Genomic DNA, 22,142 nt, shown 5'->3' with positions numbered 1-22,142 from the left:
CCCCCCCCCCCCAGATGTTCTGGTTTAACTTGGATTTAAACTTGGAGAGTGGTCAGTTTGGATGAGCTATTACCAGCAGGAGAGTGAGTTTGTGTGTGTATGGGGGTGGGTTTTTGGAGGGGGGTGAGGGAGTGAGAGAACCTGGATTTGTGCAGAAAATGGCCCAACTTGATTATCATGCACATTGTGTAAAGAGTTGCCACTTTGGATGGGCTATCACCAGCAGGAGAGTGAATTTGTGTGGGGGGGGTGGAGGGTGAGAAAACCTGGATTTGTGCTGGAAATGGCCTAACCTGATGATCACTTTAGATAAGCTATTACCAGCAGGACAGTGGGGTGGGAGGAGGTATTGTTTCATATTCTCTGTGTATATATAAAGTCTGCTGCAGTTTCCACGGTATGCATCCGATGAAGTGAGCTGTAGCTCACGAAAGCTCATGCTCAAATAAATTGGTTAGTCTCTAAGGTGCCACAAGTCCTCCTTTTCTTTTTACTAGCTGCAAGAGAGCTTTAAGCATTCATCTCCCAAACTGAAGTCCACACATTATAGACAAGTGCTTATGGAATAACTCACCCTGTTCTCTGGTTTGATTCAGTGATCAGTAACAGACCCCTGCCAGCACCCCCCATCTGGGCTTTGTTAATTAGGACATTGATCCATATGCGTTCAAGAGTCTGTAGTTCTGAGTTATCAGTAACTCTGAAACAGGTAATGGTGTCTAATGTAGAGTGCCATGCTCCCTACCTTTCCTAGACAGGATACAACTAGTGATTTTAGCATTATGCAAATCATCCCTCTAGATTTCAGTAATGCCAATTATATCAGATTTCTAATTCTTCTTACTTGGTACTCAGACCCCTTAGCACTATAAGCAATTGAAAGCTTTTTTTTTTTTTACATTGAACCAATGTGACAATTTGTTCACAATATGCGGAATTTGAGCGTGTACCTTCTTAGCTCTGTGTAAGTTCCAAAGCTTGTCTCTCTCAAACAAAAGTTGGTCCAATAAAAGATAGTGCTTTACCAACCTTGTCTCGCTAATATCCTGGGACCAACATGGCTACAACAATACTGCACACATTATTATTATTTAACACTTTGAAATATAAATCCGTGAATGGAGGGTCTCTTGTTGCCCAAACCATTTCATGCAGTACTAAAGTCTCAGGCTTCTTACTTCAGATGTTACTCATGTTCAAGTCTTCCGGACTCTTTTCAAATGATCAAATCCATGAAGTATCAAGGATCCAAACCATCTAGTATTAAATCAGAGCAGCTATATTAAGGTTGAGGAGTCTGACTTCTAATCAAACTCTAAGACCTCTAGAAAGGAGACATAACTCACAAAAGCCTTTGGCTAAGATTTGGGAGTTTGATCATTCTAGAGCCTCAATGGCAGAGTAGGTGGTGGTTTACTAACCTACTAAGTGTCTTTATAAATTTTCAACCTGCATCATCTGTTGACAATATTATATGTGGCCTATTTTATGTATGTAATTTTATTGGGAATGGTATTGTTTCTGGCTGCAAAATTTAAGGGCAAAGTACAGTATCCATTGTCTATACCATATGCAGAGCTACACCTGTCACCAGAGAGAGTGCCATTCATGGAACAAATGCAGATTATTCAGAGACTTGCACGGAGTTTCCAAGAGGAGAAATCTGAGCACATCCCCTTCAGAACAGGCTTACACTGTTTTAAGTTGTTCATCCAAAATTCTGGATCCCAAACACAGGCCTATAGAATAATTAACCCCCCAATTTATATCTGCTTTCCTCCAAATGTATAACTGAGAACAACCAAGTTTAAATCTTATTTATTTTTTGCAATGCAGGAAGTGGAACAATTTCAGAGAAATGTTTTTATAACATGCTAGGAAGTGTTACTACATGGATACTCAGACCTACATGCACAAGGTATATATTACAACTCTTCTGAAAGCCCGTTATACATTAAGTCTTTACACATTTTTTTGAAATCATTAGCAGTTTTAATGTTGGGATGGGAACTTGTAAAGCCACCAACCACTTCAAACAGAGTGATCCAAGAGTATCTGCACTCATTATGAAAGCACAGATCTATTCTCCTCAGTGAAACTGATACAACACAAGTCTGCCTGATCAGAGTTTGCAGGGCTCTGCAAGGCACACCACCTTGCAAAGTGATATTTAGGTTCCAGGAGACAGCTTTCATGTCTGCGGTTCATCCTCGAGATAGCCAGGAGATGGCCCTCTGCTGCCCCCAACAGGAGATATGCACTGTCAGTAGGATGCCTAGGATCCAGTGGCTAGCACAACATTCATCTGTGAACCAGCTACCTTCTGAGGAGTAGTTTGCATACAAAGTTGGGTAAGACAAAGGCACTTTATAATATAGGGTTAAATTCCCTATCTGAACAACTTAAAAGAAAGCAAGAAACCAAACACTGAAATTTAATTCAACTTAGCCAGGTCCATTTTAATGGACACTTTCCCCAATGTCTGAAGGGAATGGATGCTGTTCCCATGACCATCTCTAGTAACAAGAAGGGTGTAAATCTGGAGTGTCAAGAACTCTCCTCAGAGCTCATCTATTCCTACCTCCTACCTACAGAACCAGTTTGGCAAACTAGAATATGTGGAAGGCAACAAGCCCCATAAAGAAATTAGGATGCTATTGCCCATGGTCATATTCTTGATGGGTCGTGGAAAAAGACTCCATCACCAAGAAAAGAACAGAAACAGTATTAAAAGCATTTCCATGCATTAGAGCTGGTGTCTTTTCTGTCTCACCACTCCTCCTAAACTAAAAGCTTCCATTTCCACTGAAGCCAGTGTATCCTGTTCCATCCTCTCCACCCCACCCCAAAATACATTCAACTTTTCTGTCTTTACTTGCAAGTAGACAGACTGCATGGAAAGAAACAACTGATACAGACAGCAAAGTGAATCATCCTATCCTAGATTCTGGAAAGGTGGAAGAATGTTTTGGGTTAACACACATTGGCCTGTATGAAGATCAGGAGGGAAACAAATGTAAGAAGGTAGAACTGCAAAAATCAAACTAAACCAAACTGAAAGAGGCAAAAAGCTTTTGTTCAATAGGGAAAGAGGCACTTAACTACAGATATGAATGAGCTTGGAACATACAATTAACACAAGTATACACCATTCTATAACCATAAACTAAGATGTGTTTCCTCTAGAGGTGCCTTCTGTAAGTAGAACTATCTGAACACAGAAAGCAGGTTGCTGTTTGAGACTAATGTCACAATCAAATCAAAATCAACAGAGTAAGTGAAACAAGGCTCTTGGCAATAAAGATTTACCAAACAACTGCTGCAGCACGTGTGTGATGCCAAGCAAGGCGAACCTCCCCACAGAGTGTCTCTTCTGCAGCAAGAGAAATCAGGGTTAAAGGGCCCAGTTCACTCTTGCATCAGAAAATGCAATTCCAAGGAATCTAGGTCACAGGGCAAGTTATCTTGTGCATAAATACGTGTGAGAGATTCGGCTTCATCTCAGTTTTGGTTTCTTAGATTCTATGTTTAGACTCCTACAACCAGACTATGTAAAAAAGCAAATGCCACATGGACTTTTCTCAGGAATGTACAGAAAATGCACTTTAATCCACATCCATCTAGTCCAAGGTTACAGCTCAACCACTTTCCTAGTGCTGGGTCCATTTAATATTTTTGAGGTCAATTCCATCCTGCACCATTTCCCACAGTGGACTGTAAATAGAAAAAAAAATGAGAGGTCAGCTGGAATGGCAAGGATAATGGTATCACTGACAGCAATCAAACACAAATAAGCTGCTTCCGTATCTGTCCAAGGAACCTAACGAGCAGGAAAGAGATTTCCCTACCGGGGGAGGAAGGGCAAGTCTCCCTTTTCCCCCTTCCCTTCCCCCACAGCACAGGTTGACTCAATGACTGGGAGCTGCAGGAGCGGCATCGGGTATCAGTAGTGGCAGGATTATTTCCTGTACGTTCACCCTCCTCCCCTCACAGCTCCCACCCTCCTGCTCTTCCTCGGTCTCGATTTCCCCTGCTCCCTCCTGGGCTCCAGGCCCTCGTGTCCCACCTCAGTAGCCGGAGAGATGATTTTGGCACAGGGGTTCCATTAAAGTAATATTTCTTTTCTATTTTCTCTATTTTCAGGTGATAGCAACCCACTTGGGTGCCAGAGGAGGCCCAGGATTAACCCCAGTATTTACACAGAGAACTGGGAAGCTAACTTTTTGCATGGATTTTCACCCATTTTTGAATTTTTGTAAAACACTGAAATTCCCACAGTTTTAAACACAAGGAAATCCAGGGCCTTACACATTCCACATAAGCTTAGAGGAAATGTACAGTAATTCATTGCCTTTTAAGTTCAGTTAGGAAGTGGCTCACCTCATCTCCCTCAGTCTTTTGACATGCTGTATGCACTTCTGCACTGTGTAATCTATTTCTTCTTCTGTAGTGAAACGACCAATGCCAAACCTAAAAAACAAAACAAAGATGTACTGTGTAGGTGCTAACATGGTGCACACGTGGGAAGGTGGCACAGGAGAACAGAGTCTACTCTGAGTGTAGGAGAGGAAACAATTTGAAAAGGACAGCAAGGGTCATATCACTGACCTTATGGATGAGTGAGCCAAGTCTTCATCAGTCCCAATTGCTCGTAACACGTAGGACGGCTCCAGAGAGGCAGATGTGCAAGCACTAAGGAAGAAGGGCGAGAAAGAATTGTGCCCTCTTCTTTTTCACTTAGAGCTCTTATACTAATGAAATTTAACATTCTGTACTATCAGTAATTTCTACTGAAGAATATATGATTTCTAGACTAAGTATCACCATAGGTCTCCATGGCTCTTTACAAAACACATAATTACCCTAGGTCCCTGCGGGGAGAGAGTCAGTGGAAAAAACGGAGATGACACAGGCAAGTAATCAGCAACTGTGGCAAGACTGGGGATTCCAGAAGTAGCAGAAGAGAAGGAAGGGCAGAGGGGAGGCAATAGCTGGGAACAAGGCTAGTGAGACAGCAGTTTGAGGAAGGAGAGTGCAAATATGCATATGGAGACCTCCAAGTCTGATGAAGAAATCAGCTGGAGAGGACTTCAGTAGCACCACCAGGGCAGGAGGAAATGGCTCCTTCACAGGGAGAAATCTGGCTGTTACTTCTGGCAGCAGGCAGAGCTCCACTCTGGCTCCCAATCCTGCAGCCATAGAGATGACAAACCAGTATTCTGCGCTGGCAATAAAGGATGAGGAATCCCCCGCAACGGTGAAGGAGGCCAAGGCTGCAAGGATCACAGCCACCACTCCCAAGAGGAATCGAAGGGTGGTGATGTTCGGTGATTGCCTTCTAAGGGGGACAGAGGCATCCATCCTCTGGCCTGACCTGGCATCTCAGGAGGTATGCTGCCTGCCAGGGGCCCGTACCTGAGACGTTATGGAGGGATTGCCAAGGATCATCCGGCCTTTTGACTACTAACCCCAGCTGCTCATCCATGTGGACACTAACAATAATGCCAGGTATGACCCAGAGCAGATCCAGAGCGATTACAGGGCTCTGGGAGGGAGGGTGAAGGACTTTGGAGTGCAGGTGGGGCTCCCCACTATCCTTCTGGGCAAGGGCAGGGGCCTGGGCAGGGACAGACACATTCTGGAGGTAAATACATGGCTGAGTGGATGGTGTCACCAGGAAGGCTTTCAGCTTCCTCAAGCATGGGATCCTGATCTGAGAAGGGCTGCTGAGCAGAGATGGGGTCCACCTATCCAGGAAGGGGAAGAGTATCTTCAGATACAGATTGGCTAACCTGGTAGGTGGGATTTAAACTAGATTTGACAGGGGCAGGAGACAAAAGCCCATGGGTAAATCCAGAACATGGAGCTGTGGGTGAAGAGTTGGAATCTGGGGGAAATACGGACATTCGTAGAGGGGCAAAGGACAGACAAGAAGGGATATTGAGGGGAAATCTAACAAACACCTGAGATGTCTGTATCCAAATGCAAGAAGTAGGGAGAATAACCTGGAAGAACTAGAAATACTAGTGAATACTCACAATTACGACATAACTGGCATTAGAGACTTGGTGGGATAATTCCACAAGACTGGAATGCTGGTATAGAAAGGTACAGCTTGTTCAGGAAGGACAAGCAGAGAAAAGGTGTTGCCTTGTATATCCAAGATGAAAATGTTCACACTGAGGTTGAGATAGAAGTGGGAGGCAAGTGTCTGGGTAAGGATAAAAAGCATTAAAGAAAAACAACCACCAAGGGTGATGTCATTGTGTTGGTCTACAACAGACCACCAAACCAGGAAGAAGAGGTGGCTGAGGCTTTTTATAAACAATTAACAAAATCATCCAAACACAGGACTTGGTGGTGATGGTGGACCAGACATCTGTTGGGAAAATAATACAGCAGGGCACAGATTATCCAACAAGTTCATGGAATGCAATGGAGACCACCTTTTATTACAGAAGGTGGAGAAAGGGAAAAGGGGAGAGGCTATTCTTGATTTGATTCTGACAAATGAGGAGGAACTAGATGAGAATTTGAAGGTGAAAGGCAGCTTGGGTGAAAGTCATCAGGAAACAACAGAGTTCATGATTCTAAGGAATGGTAGGAGAGAAAACAGCAGAATAAAAAGACAATTAACTTCAAGAAAGTAGACCAGCAAACTCGGAGAAGTGGTAGGTAAGATCTACTGGGAAGCAAGTCAAAGGGAAAACATTCAGGAGAGTTGGCAATTTTTTAAAGAGACATTAATAAGGGCACAAGAGCAAACTACCTCAATGAGTAGGAAAGAGTCACACAACAAGCAGAAAGTAGGTTAAATTACAAAGGACAAATATTAAAAAAGCAACACAAGCATGTAGGGACAAAATTAGAAAGACCAAGGCAGAAAACTATATTAAACTAGCTTATAGAAAGGGTAACAAAGCATTTTACAAATAACTGAGAAGCAAGAGGAAGATCAAGGACAGGTAGGCCTGTTACTCAATGAGGGGGTAAGACAACAGCAGAAAATGCAGCAATGGACAAAGTTAAATGCCTTTGTTTGTTTTTCAAAAATATAGCGGTGATTGGACCACTAATATAGTGAACATCAGTGGACAAATGCAAAGTACTCCACTTAGGAAGGAATAATCAATTGCACAAATACAGAATAGGAAATGACTGCCTAGGAAGGAGTACTACAGAAAAGGATCTGGAGTTATAGCGGATCACAAACCAAATGAGTCAGCAATGTAATACTGTTGCAAAGAAAGCAAACATAATTCTGGGATGTATTACTAGGAGTGCTGTAAGCAAGACAGGAGAACTAATTCTTCCACTCTGCTCAGCATTGATTAGGCCTCAACTGGAGTATTGCGTCCAGTTCTGGGGACCAGGAAAGATGTAGACAAACTGGAGAAAGTCCAGAGCAGAGCAACAGAAAATAATTAAAGGTCTAGAACACGTGACATATGAGGAAAGATTGAAAAAATTGGGTTTGTTTAGTCTGGAGAAGGGGGGGGAGGGAAGAGGAGATATAAGTCTTCAAGAACATAAAAGGGTATTATAAACAAGAGGGTGTTAAATTGTTCTCCTTAACCACTGTGGAAAGGGCTTAATGAGCTTAAATTGCAGCAAGGGAGATTTTAGGTTAGATATTAGGAAAAACTTCCTGTCAGGGTAGTTAAGCTCTGGAGAAAATTACCTAAGGAGGTTGCTGTATTTCTGTCATTGGAGGTTTCCAAGATCAGCTTAGATAAACCCCTGTCAGGGATGGCCTCGAGAATACTTAGTCCTGCCTCAGTGCAGGGGACTGGACTGGACGACCTCTTGAGGTCCCTTCCACTCCTATGATTCTATAACCCTACTCTCCTTGTGTTAGGTCAGATGTTGCCAGCAGTGAGACACAGCAAGAGGCAAATGTAAAATGAAGATTTAGGAGAATGGGGGGGAGTAGAAAAGGAAGAGCAGAAGAATTCTTCAGAACAGGACAGAGGATGTCAATGCACCAAGGGACACATTTCTATAAACCAAGATCAAACATGGCTTTGAAAACCACCTTTTGACCCCTCAAATACCAAACGAATCTGAGAAGTGACAAATGTAAAGGCCTGGAATCCTGAGTGAGAAGATACTCAGCACTGCTGCAGCTTACATCACAAAGGACATCAAAAGTGGGTAAGGATCATTACCCATATTTTACAGAGGGGAAACGTGAGGCACAGAAAAGGAAGCTATTTCTAAGTACTAACAAAGCAAAATCTAAGCATTGAAAAGGATTCTGATATAGTAAAAATACTCCACGTCTTTTTTTTTTTTTTTTTAAAGAAAAAAAGGGGGGTTGGGTGGGAGGGGGGAGAGAGAACCCAAATCCGCATGAAGTTAGTGGTCCTTCAAGGAAGGGAAGGAGTCCTAGAGTTAGCCACAGCTAGACATTGTACAGGCAGCTCAGTGGCTAACCTGCAGCCCCTGGATATAGCCAACACACCTCTCCCTTAACCTGCAACACACCCAGAATGGCAGAGCAGGGGTTCATGTGAACAAGTTCCCACGCTGATCACCTGCTAAGTAGTTTTGCAACATGCACAAATGGAAAGATGTGAACTAAGATGACAGCTCTAACTGCAGGGCCTCTTGACAGGGTTGTAATTAGTTTCAGCTGGATTCGGAAAGTCTTTTCCTTTCAAACTGCTCTGCTTACGAGAACCAACACATTTCTGGCTGATAAATTTGCAGCTCAGACCATTACTTTGAAAAGCTAAGTAAAAATGGCACCTCTGTATTCTGCAGACTTGCTCTGCATGTGTCTCAGTGTCAGATCTGATGTTAGTGATAAAAAGATTTTACTGCTGTCAGCCCTGCAGAGTCAACAGAGCTCTAAGAAAGTGCACTGGATTCTCTTACTGCTTGTGCATCAAACACAGAAATTGCTAAATTTTGGGTTGCATATGTAGCCCTACAATCTTCAAATGATGCTCACCATTATTCCTGTGAAATTCTACTGAAGGCCATGAGGTTACACAGATGCAACTGAGGACAGCATTTTGCTGGAGAATCATCATGACCAGAGGTGATGCATATGAAAAAAGAGTGCAGCTTGACTCTCAGATTCCAGGTTGAGTCTGCAAGGCTGACAGTTAGAAAAATCCACTTTTACTTGTAAACTGAACAGATCTGATGTGGTGACCCAAGGTGCCATTTTTAGAGAGTCCCACCTCAGAGTACAGCTGCATTTCAGACTGACAGAGCAAATGAAGGGCATAGATTCCATCAGCAGACAGCATTCCCTCTCAAGAGTGCTTTAGCATAAGCTTCCTTTTCTGCCCCCAATTTTCCCACACTTACCTTCCTGAAGACAGAGCCACATCTTTCAGAGCCATCAGCAGACTCTCTCCTTCCACATATGCAAAAGATAAATTGATGCAGCCTGCATAGTTTAAAAAAATAGCGTCAGCTGAACTCCCAGGAAAGTCCTATCCACATCAGAGGGGGGTGCCATTCTGCTCTACCACATTAAGCCAAGTTCCACTGTGCTCCCTGCATGCAGACTCAGGTTCAAAGTGGGGCACGCAGAGGCCAGAGGGCCTGCAGGACCGGCCATCAAAGCTGCGGAGTCCTGCAGGATTTCTCGTCCCTTGCTTCTGCATAGTGACGGTCCTAATTCCTATTTCAGTCACTTGGCCCGAGTCCTGGCTATAGACCAAAGGGAAGCAGGCCAAGGACTCTGCAGCTCACTGGAACTACATCCTGTTATTCCTGAAGTGCACTGACATTCCTGCAGCAGCTGCTGGGTTTATATTAACAAGGAGTTTTTACTGAATTAATAACTAAAGTCTGTGCCCCCGGTTATTCATTCTGGTACTAAATCCAACACAGACTTCAGCTTTGGCATTTAAACTTTTTTTTGCCCCCAAATTTTCAAACTCTCTTAGTCTTTTATACTGACAGGGTGTAATTGCACAAGGGAAGCTGTTACAAGAGAACAGAATGCTTCCATAAAAGCATCAGGGGCAACAAGATGCCTGGCAAAGCCAGAGGGACCACCAGAGCTAGTCTGACCTCCTGTATCTCACAGGCCATCAACACCACCCCCACACTAAACTAACAACAAAAATGAGACCAAAGTATGCCCACCCATAGACTACTAGACTACTGTGTGCCACAGGCAGAGAACAGGAGGGACCGAGGTGCCCCAGTGCCCGAGGCCCCTCCAAAGGCAGGCATTAAGTGATATATACTCAGATAATCCTGACAAGTGACCCGCACCTACACATTGCAAAGGAAGGTGAAAAAAACCCAAGTCACTGCCAGTCTGACCGGGGACAAATTCCTTCCCGACCCCACATATGGCGAGGAGTTAGACCCTGAGCACGTGAGCAAAAACCAGCCAGCCAAGAACTTGAGACACAGAACAGGGTCATGGCTTCACTAACCATTCACAAAGCAACCAGTCACCCCCTTCCATATTACCACCATTGCATCCAGACAACTAACCACATCTCTGTTAAAATGAGCAGCAGTGAAAGTTTCAACCTTTACTTTTAAAGGTACTGTTATTAGGGTTGAGCATCACCACATCATTGAGTTGAGTGGGGCAGTTCATAGCTCTCAGAAATACAGCATGAGGCTGCCTGCAATCTCAGGAAGTCAGCACTGTATTGGTTCAAATTAAGGGACCTTCTAGAATATTTTCATCTCAACCAGAAGGGTTAAAAACTTTTATTTACAGAATAAAGGAAAAAGCACAGTTTTCAGGAAGGATGGATTCTGTAACCAGAGAAATAAGAGATTCTGCTAATACCTGGATAGCGATGCTCTGGGTCTCCATTCAAAACCACATCTGGAATTTCAGTCATTATTTTTGAAACGAGTCGGTCCGCCAATACAGAAATTCGCTTATAGTCATACTAACAAAAGAAATCGAGAGAGAGATCAGTCTAATAAATGGCTGAAGGGTTCAACTCTCCTTCCTTTACTAACCACACAGAATTACCAGCCTGGGCATGGACATCAGTACTTGGAGTTGGTTGGACTATGGCAAGACAGACATTAAAGACTTATTTTTTCAAAAGCCTCATCTCTGGTACCCTTTTTAAAACAACTCTTTGAGTTAGTAGTTGGGTATTTGCCAGCTCAGCCTGCTGCCCTAAACAAACCAAATTATCAGTTAAGAAAATGTTACGCATAAGAACTATCAAGTGAACTTTCATATAAACACAAAAGGTTTGAGTTTCAATAATAGAACGCTTTAGATAATGGTTAAAGTGATAGAGTAGTTTGCATTATGACAGAGCGCTCCTGTTTTGGTATTGCCAGAAATGCCCATAATGGAGATGCATAATGGAGACGCCCGCCTCACTACAGCAGCTAGGAGGCTGTCCACACTGAGTTATGTGCACCCAGTTCTCTTTCTGAAGACTCGCCTGCCGGCTTCAGTAAGAAAGAGAGTTGCTGATTGTCTAGAAACTACAATATGACTGGAAGGACCAAGGTCCCGCAAGGCATATCCCTTGCAATTTCAGGAAACTGACCATGTGGGATATATGCAAAGATGATTTCCTCTCCCCTTTAACTTCACCATAATTAACTGTGACAGGATGACAATGGCCCTTTAATAGTGAAGAGGCCAGTGCACTTGACTCATTAGCTGCCTCCTAACTGGGTTTATGCACTGGCACCTGGGGCACACCAAGATTCAATTCAGGCAGGTGGGAGCTGCCATAGCTATGAGGCTGTAGGTGGTTCCTGGGAGAAGGCTGAAGTGCCGCAGTGGAGTTTGTCCACTGATCTTCCCCAAGTCAGAGGGCTGAAGGCAGGGGAAGAGTCGGGGTTTACCTGTGAAGTCTCCATACTGGAGGCAGAGATAGCGGAGGGCCAGCAGGAGTGAGGGATGACCTCCCTATGAGAGGTTCTGGGAGACTGCCCTGGGAAGATCAGGGTTGCACTCCACCTGGAAGGGCTGGGGCGACTATCCTGGTAGAAGGGCAGGAGAGGCCCACAGAAGAGCCTGGGTGTGGTAGAAGATGCTGGAGAATGGTACGTGCTATGTTGACGGATTAGAGGATATGAGATACTTAGGATACATGCATGGACGTGATAAATGGGCTACATTTGGGGGCCCTTTTTTATGGGCTATTTTGTACTATGCTTATATTAAACTCGCCCCAAGCAGTGTATTAGTGAGTCAAGAAAATGTCCCCAGCAGTTCTGGGGACTCTGAAGAAGGGAAACAGACAGGCACATCTATCATGCTCCAGCCTGCTGCAAGACGGCGCTCTAGGCAGGGCTGTGTTATGACATCAAAACCACCCAACAATTCTTACGTGTTCCTCTGACAGAAGAGACTTTTTCCTCTGAGCAGCATGTAGGTAATCTGACAAGCTGTTGGTCAGGTAAAATAATTTGAAAACTATTTAAGTGTTTAATTTTTGAAAAGTATTCCTAGGGGTTTTTTTGGAACTTCTACCTTAAAAATGGCTTGGCACAGAAATGCCAAAATTAGTCTACTTTGTTGTCCTCATTGAGGACTGGGCCTTTTGATTATTTCTGGAAAATGTGACTGATTGATTACAGAGTTAGAGAATTTAGATACCAGTGACAGAAAACCCTATTATAGACAGTTACATACTATGGATTTTCCCTCCAGACCTTGGAGAATTTTAGTGACTTTCTCAAGTTCTCTGGCAATGAATCTCATAGGGTTTATAAGCCCTGAGGAAGCAGATACTACCACCAGATGTGGACAGCATGAGCCACCTATTGGTTATGTTGAACCAGAGATGTACACTGGGAGGAGGGGGGAGAACTCTGGTTCTGGCAAAGCCTATCTGCACCACAGGCAGACCTCTCAAGCACTCCACCTTGGGTGGCTCCCTCTGTATTCAGGGCAGATGGCTTCTGCTGTTCTACTTCAATCACAAACTCTGCACTTGTTCGGCCCCTCTTCACCTGCCACCAGCCAATCCCTCCCATAAAGGAGCAGAGGGACCTTGCAGGGAGGGACCAGGTGGTTCAGATGCTAACTGTTTTTGATGGAGCAGAGTGGAGTCTATATATGTCCCCCTAGGAGAGGGAGGAATGGAGCAGACCCTGAGCTGCCATGCTCTTCATAGGCAGAACAGAGGACTGAGGGCTGCTCCATGCCCTCCTCCGCTCTTGCAAAAATATCAGTTCAAGCTGCTCTTGGGTCTCTTCCTGAGGCCTCTCTCTGCTCCCTGAATGGGGTGAGCCAAAATAGCAGCAGCTAGGAGCGTTCTGAATGCCAGAAGGGCACCAGCAGCAGCAACGGAGCCAGCAAAGTTAGAGCCCAGGAGACATTTCATTTCATTTAGTGGAGGAGAGCTTTACTTTGTGCCAGGAGGAGCAGTCTTAGCTTATTGGGGAAAACCCCCACCAGGGACAAGGGCGAGCGTTTCCCCGATGGGCAAGAGCAGGGAGTCGTTCCACACTTTCAGTCATTTGTCCCACATTTGGGTGGCTTGTGCTGTACATTGGCAGGCATGAATATTGAGAGGTTTCACTGCAGGTCCTGGTAGGTCTCCATGGCCCTAGGAGCACTCCCTGGGCGTGCGGTGATTATACATTCTGCAGAATTAAGAAGAGCAATCAGAGCTGAGACTCTGCACAACGTACAAATTCTGCAGGAGCGTAGCCGCCAACAGAGCTTCCGTAGACTACTCAGCCCAGATGACTAACAGTTGCCTGGCTGGAATGGGCTTGGGCTCCATGGACAGATTTCCATACAAATCCACTTGGCCTATATGCAATTCAGAGGTTTTTTAAGTGATTTTTACACCCCAATTATGAGAAGTGCATTGGCACTCACATGACGTGGCATGATTCAGCAATAGCAGGGACTGAACATGGGACCTAAAAACATAAGCCTTTCCTGCCTGAGTTAAAGAACCACAATCCTTACTTGAAAGGCTGTAGTAGATTCAAACTTTTTTATATGGTTTAGGCACTAGAACGGGACAGATGGCTACACTTATCATGGCTTACACAGGCAATATAACTTGGTTCCCATACCACGTCGTCTTGTGTTCACTTTGATTTATAATAAGCTCAGATATTACATGCATTGTAAGAACTGAGACAGGCCGAGCAGACACACATACCCACTTGATATTTCACTAACTTGGTTTAAACAGTTTTGAGACTTGTACCCCCTACCACCACCACACTGGCTGACAGACACCCACCGCCCCCTACTAGTTGATCTTCAGTGCAACCAGGATTTTTCCAAGGGGTGAGATGAACAGAGTGGGGTGAATATTTGAGAGTGGAGCCGTATTTTAATGCGGACACAATAGGTAACATTTTCAAAAGCACCCCAGTGACTTAGGAGCACAAGTCCCATTGACTTACAGTGAGGCTTAGACTCTTAAGTGCCTATAACACATAATGGAATTTAGGCACATACGACAGGGTGCAGTTATGTTTACTTTGTATTGCTCTGTAATAAAATACTGAATTGTTTATGCACAAAGAGCCCCTTTCACCATCAGTGAAGGTATAAGGCACATAACTTCATGCATGGGGCACATTCACACTCCTTTGGGGATGCTGTGCTCACATATATATTGTATAAACATTTAAAAGGAAACATGGCTCTTCCAGGTTCATGGGGTTTTTTCTGTCTGCAGAACTGTTGTAAAAAACCAATAGATTCCAACGAGTCTAAAGTAGAAATAGTCTCAAGATCACCTTCCAATCCCCCAGAAACGTCTGCAGGGAAGACTTCAAAGGGCTCAGTCAAATCAATCAGTCAAATCAATCTACAATCAGGAGAATCACTTTAATCTCCAGTCTCAACAGTGAGAATCAGAATCCAACCTGCAAGCATTGCAGGTGTACATGCTGGAAAAGGACTTCTTTGGAGGGAAATGTGGTCCCACTAAAGGGGCCAATGCAAAGATTCAATGCAGCCCATGCCTGATGAGCAGGAAAGACTCTAAGAACATGTCGTACTATTATAATAGAAACAGGAGACAGAACTGCTCTCTGTATACCTCCATCTCTTGTTGAGACACTTCGCATGCTGCCCCAAGGCCAACGGCTAAAGCTGTAGGCACAGTCCCGGATCGCATTCCTCTCTCCTGGCCTCCCCCACTCTGTAAGGGTTCCAACCTCACCCGGGGCCGACGGCGAATATAGATGGCACCAACCCCTTGAAAAACAAACATACAAAGAAGCTCGGCATGTTCAGGACATATATGTTTGAAAATACCACAAAGGACAGCAGCACTGAAAGAGACCACCTCCTTCTCTTTCGAGAACTGCTCATCTGGATCCCTGTTGGAGGGGCGGGAAGCACCCACAGGTGCATGAACTCAGAATCTCCCCAAAACCAGTGTGCACTGAAGCTGTTCCTCCCCCAGACAACTCCACCCCCCCTCACCCCCCACACGGTTCCGAGTGTCAGAGGGAGAGGCTTCAACCTCTCCCCAGTTTGCTTTGGCAACAAAAGGTTCAGTGTGCTCAGAGCACAACATCCCCAATGCTACCCTAATCATTTCCCCACTTTTGGATGTTACTGCCTGTACGTAGTTAACTAGAAGTTCTTTGTTGCCCATGCTGCTGTGGGCACAGTCTGCTTGCGCTGCTTCCCCAAAAGTGGTCTTGCTAGGCAGATTTTTTTGCGTGTGGATATTCTTACTTCCTTAGCTCCGTCATCCAATCCTTTCCATCTCCCCTTGACTCTGCTGGCCAGGAATCTTACCAGAGGGTCTCTCACCTTCTGTCTCTGGGGGGCAGCTCATTAGCTCCTTGAAGCTCAGCTCATCTAATCTGACCGTTTTGAAAAACACTTTCGCACCTCGATCTACCCTTTCCTCATTGAATAAACTTTTAGTCTCACACAGGGCCAGGGCAGGGGGTTGGGGTGCGGGGTACAGGAACGGGCTCAGGGCAAGAGAAGGGGTGCGGACTGCAGGAGGGGACTCAGGGCAGGGAGTTGGAGTGCAGGAGGGGTGCGAGGTGCAGGCAGGGGGCTTAGTGCAGGAGGAGTTCAGGCTCCAGCCCGTCGCCGCTTACCTAAAGTGGCTCCAGGGTGTCAACGACATGCACCGGGGCCAAGGCAGGCTCCCTGCACACCTGCCCTGGCCCCATGCTGCACCAGGAAGCAGCCAGCACCATGTCCCTGCGCGGCCTGGCGGGGGGGGGGGGGGCCACAGGGCACCGCACACTGCCCTTGCCACGCCTCCAGGTACCTCCCGCAAAGCTTCCATTGGCTACAGTTCCCGTTCCCGGCCAATGGGAGCTGTGGGGGGCGGTGCCCGGAGGCAAGGGCAACGCACAGAGCCCTCTGCCCCCCCGGACCTCAGGGACGTGGTGCCAGCCACTTCTAACAGCACCGCGGGGCCTGTGGCAACACAGGGGGCAATCCTGCGGGCTGGATCCGGCCCACGGGCCATAGTTTGCCCACCCCTGCATTAGGAGCAAGGGACAGACCAAGGACAGGGTAGGTCCATAACTCAATGAGGGGGGAAATGGCAGATGTGCTAAATGCTTTTTATGTTTCAGTTTTCCCCAAAAAGGTTAGTAGCAATTGGACATCTAACATAGCGAATGCCAGTGAAAGAGAAGCAGGATCAGGGGCTAAAATAGGGAAAGAACAAGTTAAAAAAAGTCTGACAAGTTAGATGTCTTCAAGTCACTAGGGCTGCTGAAATCCATCCTAGAATACTCAAGGAGCTGACTGAGGAGATATCTGAGCCACTAGCGATTCTCTTCAAAAAGTCATGGAAGACGTAAGAGATTCCAGAGGACTAGAAAAGGGCAAATAAAGTGCCCATCTATAAAAAGCGGAATAAGGACAATCCAGGGAATTACAGATCAGTCAGCTTAATTTCTGTACCCAACAAGATTATGAAGCAATCAATTTGCAAACACGTAGAAGATAATAAGGTGATATGTAACAATCATCATGGATTTGTCAAGAACAAATTGTGTTAAAGCAACCTAATAGCTTTCTTTGACAGGTTAACAAGCTTCGTGGATGGAGGGGAAGCGGTAGATGTGGGATATTTTGACTTTAAGGCTTTTGATATGGTCTCGCATGACCTTCTCATAAACAAACCAGGTAAATACAACGTAAATGGAGCTACTATAAGGTGGGTGCATAACTTGTTGAAAAACTGTTTCCAGAGGTTCCCAGTCTAGCTGGAAGGGCATATCAAATGGGGTCCCGCAGGGCTCAGTTCTGTTCGATAACTTAATCAATGATTTAGATAACAGCATAGAGAGTACACCTATAAAGTTTGCGGACAAGACCAATTTCGGAGGGGTTGCAAGTGCTTTGAGGGATACGATTAATATTTAAAATGATCTGGACAAACTGGAGAAATGGTCTGAAGTAAATAGGATCAAGTGCAATAAGGACAAATGCAAAGTACTCCATGTAGGAAGGAACAATCAGTTGCACCCATACAAAATGGGAAATGGCTGCCAAGGAAGGAGTACTGCAGAAAGGGATTTGGGGTCATAGCGGACCACTAACTAAATATAAGTCAACAGTGAAACACTGTAGCAAAAAAAGCAAACATCATTCTGGGATGTATTAGCAAGAGTCTTGTAAGCAAGTCACAAGAAGGAATTCTACTCTATTCTGCGCTGATTAGGTCTCAGCTGGAGTACTGTTTCAGTTCTGGGCACCACATTTCAGGAAGGATGTGGACAAATTGGAGGAAGTCCAGAGAAGAGCAACAAAAATGATTAAAGGTCTAGAAAATATGACTTATGGGTTGTTTAGTCTGGAGAAGAGAAGACAGATGGGACACAGTAACAGTTTTCAAGTACATAAAAGATTGTTACGAGTGAGAAAAATTGTCCTTAACCTCTGCTTCTTGTCCTATCCTCAATTGGCTTAAATTGCAGCAAGAGCAGTTTAGATTGGGACATTAAGAAAAACTTCCTAACTGTATTTAGAGCTCTACACGCACTTACACACAGCTTTACTCCTTTAAATTTGCCTTCTAGATTGCTCTCACTTTTCACCAATGCTCCTCAGCTTCACCTTCTGGAAGGTCAATACAGCTTGTTCCACTCCCCAGAGTGGGGATCCATATAGGCAATTGCCAAAGGGGAAGAACCTCCAACGGTTCTCAGAGATGATCACCTTCTACACTCCCTTCCTATTTCAGGGATGTGAGTTAAGGATTCTAAATCAGTGGAAGGAATGGCAAACTTGGGTTCTCTTGCATTGCTGACACCGGCTCTGTTACACTGTGGCTTTACAGCAACACTGTCAACATCAGAGATACTTCACACCTATCTGAAGTCTCCTTCTAAGCCACTCAAGTGGGGCCACTGGCTGCAACCTTAAGTTTGTGTGTCTGACCTTCTCCCCCAAATCTTATGCTTTTTCATGTCATGGCGGCTGGGATCCAGTCCCACCAGGGTGGGGAAGAATTAGTAAGGTGTTCAGAAATTAGTGGAGGAAGCGGTGGACAAAATATTTCCTATGAAACAAGAGGAGAGGTAGAACCTGCACCAGACCCCTGCCAGGGCAACAGTGATGGAGCAAAGCATCTTGAGTCTCCAGGGGGCTCCAGTTATCCCAGAGCTCTCAGTCAACACAACACAGCCCTGTCCGGACTTTTACCCCATGCGGTACTGGAACATGAGCAGCTAACGCTACGTGAGCCTTTCAGCCTGTCCACATACTTGATGGCGGGCATGCACGATCCAGGTACCCACTGCAGGATTGGCAGCATAGCCTGAATGGGCCTTCATGACATTTCTGTCTGTCCAAGGAATTAACTTTCTACAGCCCAAGTAATGCTAAGATGACTAGAACAGGAGGGCTGGAGAAAATTGCTTCTGCTTTGTTTTATTTTGGGCACACTTTATATTTAGTTGGTTCCACTGTTTACCCTGTATACTCAGACAGCCTCCCGTTTCCTCCCATTTGCGTGAGGGGAAGAGAAACATTTTAATAAATAGGAAAATATGATTGTCCAAGCTCAAGGACTGACAGGATGACTATGGGAAAGGTGTAACACCAAACCCCACTTTTAATTCTGCCTAGCTGTTGAGTGAGTCACTACCATCAGCTATGAGAGCACTCTGAAGAGGAACTGGGCACTAATGGAAACTGTTTGCTTCTCAACAGCAGAAAGAGCATGGATTAAGTCTGTGGCAGAAAAGAGACACACACAGGCCTTAGTGCCCACATGCTCTGTCAGAGTCTTCATGCTAGTCACAGGGCCCTTTGGAAAAATTTGCCTCTTTTGCATTTAAAAAGACAAAAAATACTAGAATATATAATCCAAATATGCTAGGATTGGTTAAATGATTACTGAAAAACTCTGTTCATTCAAGAAGAGTATGAACAGTTTATAAATTATCAGAACAATTCACAGAACGCATGCTGAAACAAAGCAACCCCAAGACAAGCTTGGGTAAACATCAAACCCTTAAAAAAAACAATCAATAAATACCTTTTGGACCATAGATTTTATGGCCACTGATGCTCATTAGGTCAATTTTCATATCATTGACATCCATGGGGATTTTACCAACTGCCTGGGCAGCATCAGTGTGGAAGAAAACCTTACGAGAGCTGCAGATCTGACCTGGGATAAGACCACCACAACAGCAACAAACAAGACAATTAGTTACTTATCTCATTAAATGCATTAACGTACCTGAAAAGTGTCACCTTGCAGGGAGCAGGAGCAGTTTTGCAGGGAAAAGGGAGAAGAAATGAGTACTCTTAGGTTGTTTTAATTTTTTAGTCAGTTGTCTATGGACTATTTTGCAGCTATTCCAGCTGATACTTACCCAAGCTTAGTTGTACATAGCTCGAGGCTAGAACTAGCTGAAATTTAGAAGCAACAGAAAGGCTACAAATTGCTTCCTTATCATAGAAGTCAGAGGCAAAAATGTCATCTTGTCAAATGCAGGACTGTTCCCTATGGAACTACAGCGTATCTGCCAGTGCATGGCTGAGTTTACTCTTTTGTCTTAAGCAATGGGGGCTTCTATCACTTCCCTTGGGAAGGTCTATTCACAGCCTGGCAGATCTGCCTTTGGAAGATCTCCTGGTAGTCCACCTAGATTTTCCACTTCTTAATTCCCTTTTATTTTAAGACTATTCCATTTATCAGGCGAATATAATTCCTCTCCTTCCTTAGTGTCCATACTCAAGTATCTGTATGCTTATGATTCATTCCCCACTGTGTTGTCACTTAGCCAACTTGTGCAAATTTAGCTTTTAATCGTTCCTCAAAAAACAGAAGCAATACTCTCAGTTCCCACCTCACTGTGGTTGCTCTTCTCTGAGCTTTCTCCAGACGGACAGTAACTTTCTGGTGCCCAGAAGTGAGCAATATTCCAACTGTAGCTGAACCATATCTGCAGAGAGAGAAGCTATTACCACCCGATGACATGATGGGCCCCCGGACAGAGTGATCAACAGTGACCATTTTTTCCTGCCAGATCATAGTGAACTCTCATTTGATCCACAGCTGACTCATTTCTAGGTCTCATTTTGCATAACTGTTCCCTAGGATTCTCCAACACACAATGTGTGTATTTCAGATTATTGCAAACAAGTAGTAATTTTGGCTGCCAATAGCGAAGCTTTGCTTTAAATTGCAAAAGCCAGCTAGGAGCAGAAAACAGCGCACCTCACTCTCATTATAAGGCTATGTGCCTGTAACAACTCCCTGTTAAAAATATCAGATGCAGTTTTAGTTTACATTGTTAAACGATTTCAGAACATATTGTTTGAGACAGCAAAATCATCAAAACAGTCTCAGGCAAGACAGGCCAATGGATTTCTTCTGGTCCTTCAAAACAATGTAGCTTCCTTAGGGCCCAGTTTCATTACACTTGATATTACATTAATATGCCTTTTTAGAACTATTAGCCAAGGCATATTTCATATATATTGCACACATTATTGATATGTGTTACACATCAGATCAATATTATATAATCTTAACTTTAAGTTGTATTACACTCACTCATATCAAGAGCTCGCTCCCCCACAACACCCTGCAAAGCTAAATACAGCATGTGGCATTAATGAATATAAATCCTATCAAAATCAAGATACATGAGTGTTCTACCCTGGTACTAAGCAGAGCGCTCCTTCATGGCCCAACTGGTTTGGAATACTGTGTTCAAAAGCAAGAGATAAGGGATACACTGTCTTACCAGAAAATGAAGCTAAAAACTAATTGATTGGTGAATTTTAGCCTTGGGTGACATACAGAGTGGTTTTAACTTGTAAACAAGTAACTATAAATACAGCAAGTTTGTGGGGCATATTTTGGGGAGCATACCTTCTATAGAAGGTCATTTGGCATGCTGTGAGAAACAGCTTCTCAGAACGATCGGTAATGTAACTCTTTTTCCCGTACTGTTAGCCAATTTTATTGCTAAAACTGGATAAGTTTGGTTATTTGGTCTTCTGAACATTTTTCATAATGAACCACATGTGTAGTTATATATATATATATATATATATATATATATATATATAAAGCAGAAGATACCATTTTTCAAGTCAGTCTCATTTATATTAGGTTGCTGGAAGCCAGTGCCTACTTACCAATGTCCCTAATTGGCTGCTTTACTCCGATTTCATTGTTCACAGTCATTATGGACACCAAGCTTGTGTCTGGTTGGAGTGCATCCTCCAGTTCCTGGTGAAAACGTTGAAAAGACACAGATGTAGTGCCTGACGTAACTAAAAGTACAAGCAAAAGCCGCCTACTGTTTAGTGTTGGGACACTGTTAAAACCCAAGGCCTAAAAACCAGAGTACCTAAAACATTTTAACAGGAAAAACACTGATAAGATTTGGCTATCCAAAAGTACAAAGTTTTTGGACTTTGAGTAAAATAAAAACCCTGACAAAAATGTGTTTGCAGAAGATAAGAAATGCTGACATTGAACTTTGTGCTTTCTAAAATTCCCCTTTTAACAGATTAAGAGGGAGGATAATATACTATAAGACAAGACAGATACTGATCTAACATTGAAATGGAAGATTGCTAATAATAAAATAAGATTCATTGTTAGCTATATATTTAATAAATTGTAATTATGGATATAGAGGAAGTATAAGATAAGGCAATATACAGGCCAAGGCTTTGCCTGGCATGAGGGTATTTTTTGTAAATTTCTCTTTTATATAATTTGCTGATGTGTGTA

General features: G+C 44.1%; 1 protein-coding gene across 1 annotated transcript in view; it reads right to left on the bottom strand.

Moving 5' to 3' along the window:
• Positions 1 to 1,802: 1,802 nt before the first annotated feature.
• Positions 1,803 to 22,142, bottom strand: part of NFS1 (NFS1 cysteine desulfurase) — a 29,559-nt gene continuing 9,219 nt past the window's right edge. Inside the window, exons 6-13 of the mRNA XM_077831800.1 lie at positions 21,539 to 21,632; positions 19,419 to 19,553; positions 14,988 to 15,145; positions 10,778 to 10,883; positions 9,322 to 9,403; positions 4,609 to 4,692; positions 4,381 to 4,470; positions 1,803 to 3,714 (exon numbers count right to left, since the gene is read on the bottom strand). Of these exons, the coding sequence (XP_077687926.1) occupies positions 3,651 to 3,714; positions 4,381 to 4,470; positions 4,609 to 4,692; positions 9,322 to 9,403; positions 10,778 to 10,883; positions 14,988 to 15,145; positions 19,419 to 19,553; positions 21,539 to 21,632 (813 nt within the window). The 3' untranslated portion in view covers positions 1,803 to 3,650. The remainder of the gene's footprint in view (positions 3,715 to 4,380; positions 4,471 to 4,608; positions 4,693 to 9,321; positions 9,404 to 10,777; positions 10,884 to 14,987; positions 15,146 to 19,418; positions 19,554 to 21,538; positions 21,633 to 22,142) is intronic.

Source organism: Eretmochelys imbricata, chromosome 13 (assembly GCF_965152235.1).
Source record: "Eretmochelys imbricata isolate rEreImb1 chromosome 13, rEreImb1.hap1, whole genome shotgun sequence".
NCBI classification, from domain to species: domain Eukaryota; kingdom Metazoa; phylum Chordata; order Testudines; family Cheloniidae; genus Eretmochelys; species Eretmochelys imbricata.
Note: the sequence above shows the minus strand (reverse complement) of the source record. Positions and strands in the feature narration are given on the sequence as shown.